The sequence below is a fragment of the Pistacia vera genome, unplaced genomic scaffold (assembly GCF_008641045.1).
Source record: "Pistacia vera cultivar Batoury unplaced genomic scaffold, PisVer_v2 Contig650, whole genome shotgun sequence".
NCBI lineage: Eukaryota > Viridiplantae > Streptophyta > Magnoliopsida > Sapindales > Anacardiaceae > Pistacia > Pistacia vera.
Window position 1 is genome coordinate 340,467 of NW_022196502.1, and position 12,611 is coordinate 353,077.

The following is a 12,611-nucleotide window of genomic DNA, read 5'->3' on the forward strand; positions in this document are numbered from 1 at the left end:
TTAACCTTCGAGTAATAAAAGAACTACGGTTCCTTTTTCCTTAATCGACAGTGATATTTGGGGTCCATCTCGAGTTCCCAACATCTCTGGGGCCCATTGGTTTGTCTCGTTCATTGATGATTGCACTCGAGTTTCATGGGTTTATTTGCTAAAACAAAAATCTGATGTGAGCACCATCTTTCCTATTTTTTCATAAAATGGTTAAAACTCAATTCAATGTTGGAATTAAGAGGTTGAGAACAGATAACGCTAGAGACTATTTCAATCAAACTTTATTTCCATATCTTCAAAAAGAGGGAATTATTCATGAATCTTCATGTGTGAACACACCCCAACAAAATGGGGTTGCCGAAAGAAAAAATGGTCATCTTTTAGCCTCTGTTCGTGCTCTTTTGTTTCAAAAGAATGTCCCAAAAACTTTTTAGGAAGAAGCTGCCCTCACTGCAGCTCATCTAATAAATCGTATCCCGTCCCGAGTCCTTGACTTTAAAAGTCCAATGGAAGTGTTATCTCAGTATTTTCCAGATTTCAATATGTCAACTAAGTTAGCCCCTAAAGTTTTCGGATGTGTCTGTTTTGTTCATGTTCACTCTCATGGTCGGAACAAGCTTGATCCTAGAGCTGTCAAGTGTGTCTTTATAGGATATTCCCCTACTCAGAAAAGATACAAATGCTTAAATCCTACCACTAGAAAAACTTGTGTCTGCTGATGTCACATTTGCTGAACCAGAAAGTTATTTTTCTAATCTATATCTTCAAGGGGAGACATCATCTATGGAAGATAAGAATTTGTTTTTGAGAGAACCATCCAGGTTAGTCAAAACATCTCCCATGCAAATTGAACCCAATCCTAAAACATCTCCCATGCAAATTTAACCCAATCCTAAAACTGAAACTGAACACATATCTGCACCATTTCTGAAGTCGAGCCTATTGAGTCATCTATTGAATCATCTCCTGATCCTTCTACAGAACCATCAAACCCTACACTCACACAACCAGTACAGGTTTACTCAAGAAGAATAAAGCCCGTCATCAATCCTGTGCAAGTTCAAGAAACCGAATCGTCACTTGGGAATGAGGTAAGTCCTTCTACTAGAGTATCACCTACTGTTCTTGATTTGGATCTGCCCATAGCCACAAGAAAGGGTGTTAGAAAGTGCACAGAACACCCTTTATCCCAGTTTGTGTCCTTTAAAAAATTATCAGCCCCACATAAAAGCTTCCTTACTCATCTAAACACTATAGCCACCCCACAAACCTTATCTAAGGCACTTGATAAAGAGGAATGGAAGCATGCAATGAGAGTAAAAATGGAGGCCTTGAAGAAGAACAAAACATGGGAACTAGTGGAATTACCAACTGGTAAGAGACCGGTAGGATGCAAATGGGTTTTCACAATGAAATATAAGTCGGATGGATCTATTGAGAGATATAAAGCGAGACTAGTAGCCAAGGGGTATACACAAACCTATGGAGTGGATGATCAGGAGACATTTACACCAGTGGCGAAGATGAATACAATAAGGGTGTTGTTATCTCTTGCAGCAAATTATGATTGGACTTTACAATAGTTCGATGTGAAAAATGCCTTTTTACATGGAGATCTTGAGGAGGAAATTTATATGGAAGTTCCGTCTGGCTTTGGCATAAATCTAGGCAAAAACAAAGTGTGTAGATTGAAAAAGGCATTGTATGGGCTCAAACAATCTCCTCGGGCATGGTTCAGAAGATTCACTAAAGCAATGTTAAATATGAAGTACAAACAGAGTCAGGGTGATCATACATTGTTTATCAAGCATTCTGCTGCAGGGGGAGTCACTGTGTTGATAGTTTACATGGATGATATTATATTGACTGGAAATGATCCAAATGAAAAGGAAGCTCTTCAGAAATATTTAGCAAAAGAATTCGAAATCAAGGACCTTGGGAAGTTAAAGTATTTCTTAGGAATAGAAGTAACTCGGTCCAAGGAAGGAATCTTTATTTCACAGCAGAAATATGCTCTTGACTTGCTAGAAGAAACAGGTAAACTCGATTGTAGACCATCAGACGCCTATTGAGCCAAATCATAGACTAGGAAAGTCTATGGAAGGAAAACCAGCTGACAAAGGCATGTACCAACGACTTGTTGGGAGGTTAATCTACTTGTCACACACACGGCCTGACATTGCATATGCGATGAGTGTGGTAAGTCAGGTCATGCAAAACCCTATGGATGTCCATCTCCATGCAGTATACCGAATATTGCAATATTTGAAAAGCAGTCTAGGAAAAGGTTTCTTCAGAAAAAGCACAAATATGGAACTAGAAGCCTACACAGATGCTAATTATGCTGGCTCTGTTATTGACAGAAGATCAACATCTGGGTTTTGTACCTTTCTTGGTGGAAATTTGGAAACCTAGAGGAGTAAGAAACAACCAGTGGTAGCAAGATCTAGTGCAGAGGCAGAATTTCGTTCGAAGGCACAAGATATTTGTGAGTTGTTATGGCTCAAGATTATCCTAGAGGACTTGAAGATTAAATGGAAGAACCTTATAAAGCTTTATTGTGACAATAAGTCTGCAATAAACATAGCTCATAACCCACTTCAACATGACAGAACTAAACATGTGGAAGTTGAAAGACATTTCATAAAGGAAAAGCTTAAGAGCGGATTAATTTGCATTCCCTACATTTCTACAGAGGGTCAATTAGTAGACGTTTTAACTAAAGGATTGACAAGTTCCGCATTTCAAAGGATTATAAGCAAGCTAGGGATGGAAAATATCTACTCCCCAGCTTGAGGGGGAGTGTTGGAAATTTAGATTTAATTGAAATCTCAGGATTCTTGTATTTAGCAATAATTATAGGGATAGCAGTAATCATAGGGAGTAATTATAATCAATTAGCTGTAAATTAGTAGTTAATTGTTTCATGATTTCTAGGGATTAAATTCCTAGAATAACAATTCATTACTGTATAAATTCTTTGTATTTAGTCATGTTTAATAAGAAGTAAGAATTCCATAATTCTCTTCACAAAGTGTCAATTTTTTGTCAATATGTGGATTGCTGTAGAAAAAGAGTTTCTTACTGAATCAAAGACTAAAAATCTACATATTAAGAACTTATTACAGAATACCAGGAAAGATAGTCTAAGTATTCACGATTATTTCATGAAAATGAAAGGTTTTGCTTAAGTTTTATCATCTAGTGGAATAGTAGTTACTGATGAAGAATTATTGAACTACATTCTTTGATGGCCTGGGTTCTGAATATGACGCTACTATAGTTAACATTACCACAAGACTTGAGTCTAGGCTTGATCCACTCTGTTCAAGAAGCACAATTTATCCTACAAAAGTATGAGTTGAGATTAGAAAAGGCTAACCTAGTGATGACCTCAATTGTAAGCACTAAATTTCAAGGAGGTTCTGTTCATCTCGCCAATCTCACAACTGGTGAAAGTCACAAGAAATATCATAGTGAACAACATCCTTTTAATGTTGAACAATCTTGGCTTGTACCTATGCAACCTCTTAGTTTTACACACCATAATTCGAATACTCATTAAGTTGCCCCTGGACCTAGCCAATTTGTAAACCCAATACCACAACATCAATTTTATTCTCCACAGTTTGCTGGTGGAAGAAGAAGAAGACGAGGAGCTAGAAGAGGCGGATTTGTATGTCAAGTTTGTGGTAAAACTGGACATCTGGCTCTCAACTGTTATCACAGGTTTTGACACAAGTTATACAAAAGGAAACAACTCATTGATCAGACAAAATTTTGCTCCTAATTACCCCAGACCACCAGCTGTCTATCAAGGGTTGCCATACTCTTCTCAGAACACATCTCAGTCTGCTTATAATCCCAATATATCAGCTAGTTTTAACTCCAATCAAATGCCTATTCCAATTGGTTTTTCTCCACCATTTTATACCAATTCAAGAGCTCAAAATACTACTCCAGTTAACTTTCCAGCAAAATCTAGTTCAACCTCTGGACAGACTCAAGTGAATCATGACTCTCCCACATCTACACTTGGTACTCACAATCAGGTGTCTTTGTCTCAAACTCAATCACCACATTACACCAACTCTGCTACCAATTATGTTGCTACACCATCTATTGTCCAAGATGCCTCCTGGTACATGGATTCAGGTGCTACGAATCATGTAACAGCTGACCTCTCTCAACTCACCATCAACTCTAATTACACTGGAAATGGGTAGCTTCAAGTTGGAAATAGTGAGCTTCTACCTATATCTCATACTGGTTTTGCCTATTTACCATGCCAATCTAGGTCTCTTTATCTTAAGAATGTCTTGTGTGTCTCTAATATTACCAAAAATCTGTTGAGTATATCTAGGTTTACTAAAGATAATAATGTTATAGTTGAATTATTTACTGACCATTGTGTTGTTAAGGACAAACAATCCAAAATTGTTCTTCAAGGAAGGCTTAAGGATGGTCTTTATCAACTTCAAACTCCAGCCACTCCAAACTCCAACTTGCCTGCTGATTTTTCAAAACCTACAATCACAGCCTTCAACTCCTCAACTAGAACTTTTAATCAGAATCAGTTTCTCCAGCCTTTATCTTCTTCACTTTCAACAGATTGTAATAATAAAGTCTGTGAGCTTGAAACTCTATTTCATAATGAGTTTTTAAACTCCTCTGCAGATGTATCCTCTTGTGTAAATGCTGCTATTGACAATAATAAAAACATATTTCAGTCTCTTTCTACTGCTAAAACCAGTGGGATGTTATGGCATAAACGTTTAGGTCATCCTAATGCAAATGTTCCTTTTAAAATTCTGCATATCTTAAAACTAAATAACACTATTCAAACACCTTTGATTTCTGCACAGCATGTCAGTTTGGTAAGCTTCACCAGTCTGTTTTTCCTAGAACTAGTTCAAGAGCCTCTCAACCCTTAGAACTGATTCACTCAGACCTTGGGGGACCATCCCCTGAAGGTTTTTGATATTACATTCAGTTCCTAGATGACTACAGCAGATTCACTTTGATTTTCCCTCTAAAAAACAAATCTGAAACACAAAACATCTTCAAACAGTTTCATACCTTAGCAGAAAATCAATTCAACACTACCTTAAAATGTGTTCAAACAGATTGAGCAAGTGAATATAGGAGTTCAATTCCCTATTTTCTTGATCATGGAATTATCTTTAGACATCCATATCCCTATACTCACTAACAAAATAGAAAAGTTGAAAGAAAACATAGGCAAATAGTAGAACAAGGTCTAACTCTCCTTACTTAGGCTAGCATGCCTTTAAAATATTGGTGGCTCTCTTTCCAAACTACTGCTTACCTGCTTACCTTACAAATAGGTTGCCCACACCTGTACTAGTTGGTCTTTCTCCATTTCAGGTCTTGTTTAAACGAATTCCAGACTACAAGTACATTAAAATCTTTGGCTGTGCAGTCTACCCTTACCTTAGGCCTCATAACTCTCACAAATTCAATTTTCATACTAACGCATGCACTTTTGTTGGATATAGTATGCATCACAAATGATACAAATGTATGAATTCTAAAGATAAGATTTATATATGTCAAAGTGCTAAATTTGATGAAAATAACTTCCCTTTTGCCTCTACTAATACTACTGTGTCTAATTCCAAAACCAATTGCCTTCCACAGCCACTACCTTGTGGTTACAGCTCCTTTAGGGTCATCTCTTCTTTGCCTCATAACTATGCTCCTCCTGACAAATCCACATTATCATCTTCTGTACCTATGTCCCCTTCTTCACCAGTTCTATCCACAATTGGTCAGCAAAGGTCAACTGTAGCTCAATTATCACAATTCCCCTTATATTCCACTCCCTTATCTCCATCTGCAGATCCTTCAATCCTACACATTTTCCAAACACACTAGCAGCTGAACCTTTAGTTGAGTCTTCCTCACATTCCCCTAGCACATTAGCAGCTGAAACTTTAGTGGAGTCTTCTCCACATTCTCCTAAAACACTAGCAGCTGATCTTTTAGTCCAGCCTCTCACACATTCTCCAAATACATCATCAGCAGTGCCATCATCTCAGTAACCTTTAGTTCCCAATATCTCCTCTTTACAAGCAGATTGCACCTCTAGTTCTCCTGAATCCATTCACCTTGTTGTGGACCTACCATTTGATGATCACCAGTCCACTCACACCAACGTTGACAACCTTGCTAATCTTGTTCATATTCCAGATGTTTTGTCCAATAGTTCACATTCCTTAAACATTCACCCCATGATTACTCGATCAAAAGCCAAACTCCCTATCTCCATGTTAGTCTCCTCTACCTCTCATCTAGATAAAAGTGAGCCAAAGAGTGTAGCTGAAGCTCTATCTCATCCATCCTAGAAAGCTGCCATGGACAGTGAGTTTAATGCATTAATGTCTAATCACACTTGGGAACTTGTTCCAGCTGAACCTAAGTGGGTTTTTAGAGTGAAACATAACTCTGATGGCTCCATTCAATGATTCAAAGCAAGACTTGTTGCTAAAGGCTTTCAACAAACCTCCGGTGTGGATTGTCTTGAAACATTTAATCCTGATATCAAGTCCTTTACCATTCAAGTTGTTTTTAGCTTGGCTATCACATATGGTTGGGATATCCAGCAAGTTCATGTCAATAACGCTTTCTTAAATGGAGGGCTTAGTGAGACAGTTTTCATGACTCAACCACAAGGTTTTGTGGATGCCAAAAATCCTCTTCATGTGTGCAAATTTGTAAAGGCACTTTATGGACTCAAGCAGGCTCCTCGAGCTTGGTTTGAGAAGCTCAAAAATGCTTTTCTGAAATGGGGATTTACTTGCTCAGTAGCTGATCCCAGTCTGTTTATTTACAGACACAACAATCAGGTTATGTATGTAGTAGTATATGTTGACAATATACTCTTGACAGGCAGTGAAGATAAATTGGTTCAAAATGTTGTGTATAAGTTGAATATTGAATTTTCCTAAAAAACCCTGGGTTCTCTTAAGTATTTTTTGGGTTTTGAGGTACAAAAAACAGCTTCAAAAATTCATATGAGTCAAGACAAATATGCAAGAGACTTGCTAGTTAAAACTAGAATGATAGACTCGAAACCATGCTCCACTCCAATGGTTTTAGGGAACGAGTTGACCTTTGTGGATAGTGAGTTGTTTGACAAACCATCTCTGTATCAAAGTACAATAGGTGCCCTGCAATATCTAACCTTGTCAAGGCCTGATATTGCATTCTCTGTCAACAAGTTAAGCCAATTCCTCAAAGCTCCCTCTCAACTTCATTGGCAAGCATGTAAGAGACTCCTTCGATATTTTGAAGGCACCTCAAACTTTGGAGTTAAGTTCATTAAATTTCACAGGTTTCACCTTGAATGCTTCACTGATGCTGACTAGGCAAGAAGCATTCAGGATAGACGCTCAACTAGTGGCTCCTGTTTATTTCTTGGTTCCAACTTGCTGCAATGGAGTTATAGAAAACAAAAGGTAGTGGCCTTATCTTCCACTGAAGCCGAGTATAGAGCTCTTGCTCAGGGTGCCACAGAAATAGCCTGGTTTCACAGTTTATTCACTAAAATTGGTTTACATCTTCCTGAAATCCATGTTATTTGGTGCGATAATCAGAGTGCTGGTTCCCTTGCATCTAATCTAGTCTTCCATGCTCGAACGAAGCATATTGAGTTGGATGCACACTACATTCGGGAACAAGTTGCAGTCAACAATTTAAAAGTCTACTATGTTCCTATAGAACACCAAACAGCAGATATCTTTACCAAGTCTCTATCCACTTCGAGGTTTGAAGTTCTCAAGTCCGAACTTACAGTTGTTCCTTCTCCAGTACAAGAAGTCTCTTCTTCTACTAAAGTTACTTCCTCTGTACAAGCTTGACAGTTTGCTCAAATGACTCTGCTCAGGATCTGAGTGAAGATTAATTCTGCATTGAAGTTCCTCTTGCGGGTTAGATAATGCTGGTTGTTGATCAGTTTCTTGTTGATGTGAATTGTGTGGTTAAATGCTACTGGTAGTGTTGCAGTTTCTTGTTAATGTGAATTGTGTGGTTTAATGTTGCTGGTAGTGTTGCAGTTTCCTGTTAATGTGAATTGTGTGGTTTAATGCTGCTGGTGAAGTTGATCAATTCTTTGTCCTTGATTGAGGTTGAGTGGTAGTATTGATCAGCTCTCATTATATGGTCAAATGCTGGTTGATCAGTTATGTTGGAAGATCAGTTAATCAGTCTTAAAAAGGGACATTCAGTTGGTTGGTATCCAGTGATTAGTCTGCAGGATAAAGGTTTACTTGGTATATATGGTTTAAGACTACACGATGAAGCTGCAAAGTGCATTACAAAGTACACTACAAAGAGATATGATGCAATTTTAAGTTTTTGTTGCATCTGGTTGAAGACTACAGCAAGGGCATTACAGAGAGATGAAGTTGCAAGTGCAAATGATGTCAAAACCTAACCTAGCTCCATTTAAGGGAGGATGTTAGTAAAAGAATTGAGTCAAAGTGATTTAGTTTAAGAAAGGATGCTAGTGAAGTGTTAAGTGTTAGTAAAAGAGTTGAGTCAAGGTGGTTTAGTTTAAGGGAGGATGTTAGTAAAGTGTTAAGCTGATTAGTTAGAAGGTCAACATTATTGACCTGGTTAATCAAGTGTTCTGTTAAATCTGTTACTTCTGTTTAGCAGCTCCGTTTAGCTCTAACAGTTTGTTACATTTCTGTTATTTTTCTGAAGTGCTCATCAATATAAATGAGCTACTACTGTACGCTACTCTTTGAGCTGAATATACAGAAATTTTCCAGATTCTTCCTTCTTCGTTTTCCCCTATTTTAGCTTGATAGCTCAAAAGTTGGGAGCGAGTTTTAGTCTAAAACAGATATATTAGAATAACTGCTGTTTCTGATAACTGGTGTTATGTCAGCTATCCTTTTTGGTGCTTCTAGCTTTGGACAGTGTTAATACTTGTATAGGTCTCTGTTCTCTTGGGTTAGTCATTAATTTGCCAAATACTTGTTCATTTTGTTGAAAATCACCAAGCCTTTTTATCGAAGCGTAAATAGACAAACATATAAACCAGGGGACAAAATCCTAATGTGTGTGTGTGTATATACAAATAAATAACATGGGTACTAGTCAATACCCAGTAAGAAAACACATAATCAAAAGCAGAAGTTAAAAAAGGGACTCAGACAAGGCTCTCACAAGGCTAAGAATGTCACTACGGCCAAGTCTATTTTTTCTAATATGGGCCTCAGTGGACTATAGTGTCTGGCAATAACATCTGTTCAAACTCCCAAAAAACAAATATTCATTTTCTTTTTATATTTCACATAAAAGCTAATCAGTTAAATCAATTGTGGAATTTCAATTTTAAGAAAGTATCACTTGGTAACTTGCCTACGAAGTACTTGTAAAACAGTGCAAGCAACAATGTTTGCACCAAAATTACCTGTGAAACCATATGATTATTCTCCCAACAACATGTGCAAATGAATTATAATTGCCAATCAAAATGCTCATTAAAGGTACAAGAATTTTAGAGAGACTAGATGTATGTCATCAAGGAGATCTAAGTGCTCACAAGTACAATAAAATGTGCAAATGAATTATAATTGCCAATCAAAAAGCTCATAAAAGGTACAAGAATTTTAGAGAGACTAGATATATGTCATCAAGGAGATCTAAGTGCTCACAAGTACAATAACATGTGGAAATGAATTATAATTGCCAATCAAAAAGCTCATAAAAGGTACAAGAATTTTAGAGAGACTAGATATATGTCATCAAGGAAAATTACATCCAGAGTAAACTTACTGACATGTCTGGAAGGGACTTAAAAGCAAGGGCCAGGACACGAGACCCCTGACATGTATATTTCTCGTAGGTTTCAATATACGAAGGTGGCAAATCTGTGAGTCTACCCTGGATAGTTTCAGGAACACCCTGTAATGAGATAAAAGAATTACTTAATGAAGACAAGTTGATGAATCCCTACCCTGAGCTGTATTATAATGTAATTTCTCAAAAGCAAAAATACAATTGGCAAAGCAACAGAACATATAGATACGCACAGCAATGAATACATTTATACAAGAGAAAAAGGAGACCAGTATTTCACCAATTGAGTGTTCACTGATCTCCATATTTTTACAAGTTGAGATGGTGTATCAGTCAAAAGAAAACAAAAAGAGAGAGGGAGAGGGAGAGATCATTCAGTGTCTAAACATGGCAGGATTATCAGTCAAAGAAACACTTCAACATAGTAGACGGCTTTGCTCATATTTAAATTATGAGAATTCTTCCAATTCATGTCTCTCTTAAATAATCATATCATCTTCCAAAAGCAATGTAACAAGTTTGATTTTATAAAATTCAAGGACGACCTAGAGATTCATTGGGGTATCATTTGATGAACGTTTTAGAAACTTGCAATAAACTAATTGGACTCAATAGGAACTTTTCAACACCAGCTCCTCTGTTAACTCTCATCTTTTTCTTCATGCAATAGTTCTTAATCATACATTTCCAAAGTGTTTATTACCCGCTAAAATTTATATTTGAGTTTTATATACAACTTCACTGCTAATATCAATTTCTATCAGTGTTTCTAGTAAATTACCCACTATGACTTGTGAGATTCATAACAATTTCCTCACACAATTTTGAAATCTTTGACTGCATTGCCTATGTTGTTAATTGCATAACAAAAGAACTACAATTTTAAGAGAGAGAGAGACACATGTTCAAACGATTCTTATAGTCAAAATAAGTTTACTACTATCCTAATTATAAGAGAGAGAGAGAGAGAGATGTTCAAACGATTATTATAGTGAAAATAACTTTACTACTATCCTAATTACACAATCTAACATCTATATAGATAGCGTATCATTAACATTCTGTAGTAGAAAAAGATTGTTGAACTTGTATTGGGCTTTCATGATGCAATAGGCAACTTAGAGACCTTCACGAAAGCGAAAAACTCCTCCTGAATGCGAACAACAACTGCCATTCATTTTAAGCGGGATGCAAAATGGTGTCTGTGAACAATCTGGACAGTATGACTGACTCCCCTGCAATTGAGAAAAAGGCAACCAAAATGACTACATAGTAACCATAAACTAATAAGAGGAAAAAGAAAATGCCGTTAAAGAAAAACAATAAACAACGAAAATATAAAAACCAAAAGAAGCATTAATAACAATATAACTGTTAAACAAATTTGAACTCTGATGCATCTGTCCAGATTAATTTCGTGGAACTGATAGTGGACTGATATTTGTTCCAAGCTAATTTTAGAGTCAAGCTGGGAAGCTCAAAGTTGTCGTATAAACCTTGCTAATTGAAAATCATTAAGTCTTCAGGGGAGAGAACAAAGCTTTAAGGCTGTGGAATTGTGCAGTGATGGCTAGTTTTTGGTGGTTTGGTTAGAAATGAACAAGGAGAATCTCTGCCATCACTTGGAAGAATAGCTATCCTCTTTAAGAGACAAACTTCAATTTTGGGCTTCAACTTTGAGCGAGTGTGACTTCCAATTTTTGGGGAATTCCTCTTTTGGCGGATAAAGCATTTTTGCTGATCACTTCCAAGTTGGTGAAGTTCAAAATGGTAGGCTTTGAAAATGGAAGAAAAACTATACTCTTTTAAGAGATAGTTCAAAAAAGTTAACAAAATTAATCAGAAAACTATAAATCCAACGAGTTTTATACACAAATGTCTATGTGCGATGAACCTCTTCCCACAAAAAAAGTTTTTTGTGGTAGGATTTCTCAAAGAAAAAAAGTTTAAACCACAGATACTTCTAAACCATAAACAAACTAGTACAAAGTTCAGAATATTATTAAAACCAATTAAGCAATTCAGGCTACTAATATCTCTATCCCATGAACACTTGAACTTACTTTTTTGGCAAGGCCTTCTCATCTGATTTATAACTCCAATCAATACCTTTAAGCACAGCCTTCTCCAGAGGATCACCAACCTACAAGCAATCAAAGAATATGACGGAATGAATGGCAGCTAAAGCAACAAATTTTAGACCGATTAACACAATAATCAGCAAGAATCCAGCAGCATAAAGCGAATTTCAACAGAATTGTAATACAGTCATGGGAGCTCAAATACAAAATACCATAAAATCATTACACTTCACAAAGCAGCAAGGATAATAATTAGTATATGTGCAAAGACTAATAGAAGAAAAGTAGAAACTAACATTTAAAATTCTTTTCTTGTACTGTAAAATTTCATTATCAATTTTCACCAGGCATCCGTATAAATTCATTAAGAATCAAGAGTGAACTTTTTCAGGGAGAAAAACCTCGGACATATAGTATGTAGTAGTACAAGGAGAGGCAGAAGAAGAAAAGATAACAATGTGATAGAACACCCTTCTAATATTCAATAAAACAATGAAACAGTAGCAACACAGCAGCAAAGGAGCAAGAAAAGTTGATGGATTTCTCTATTAATATTCAGCAAAAACATTATCAAAATATTGAGCTAACACAGCAGCCAAAGAAAAATAAGATTCAGAACAAGAAAATTGTGCTAGACTTCGAGGGCTAGCTCCTCCTATAATCCTCCTATATTTTTCCTCTCCCTTTTCCAGTCTGCTCTCTCTC

At 36.6% G+C, this 12,611-nt stretch overlaps 1 protein-coding gene across 1 annotated transcript in view; it reads right to left on the bottom strand.

Moving 5' to 3' along the window:
- The window catches only part of LOC116111815 (probable manganese-transporting ATPase PDR2), a 29,001-nt gene that overhangs the window by 7,963 nt on the left and 8,427 nt on the right, over positions 1–12,611 (bottom strand). The window contains 3 exon segments of the mRNA XM_031397963.1: positions 9,802–9,930; positions 10,952–11,060; positions 11,889–11,968. Coding sequence (XP_031253823.1) covers positions 9,802–9,930; positions 10,952–11,060; positions 11,889–11,968 — 318 coding nt within the window.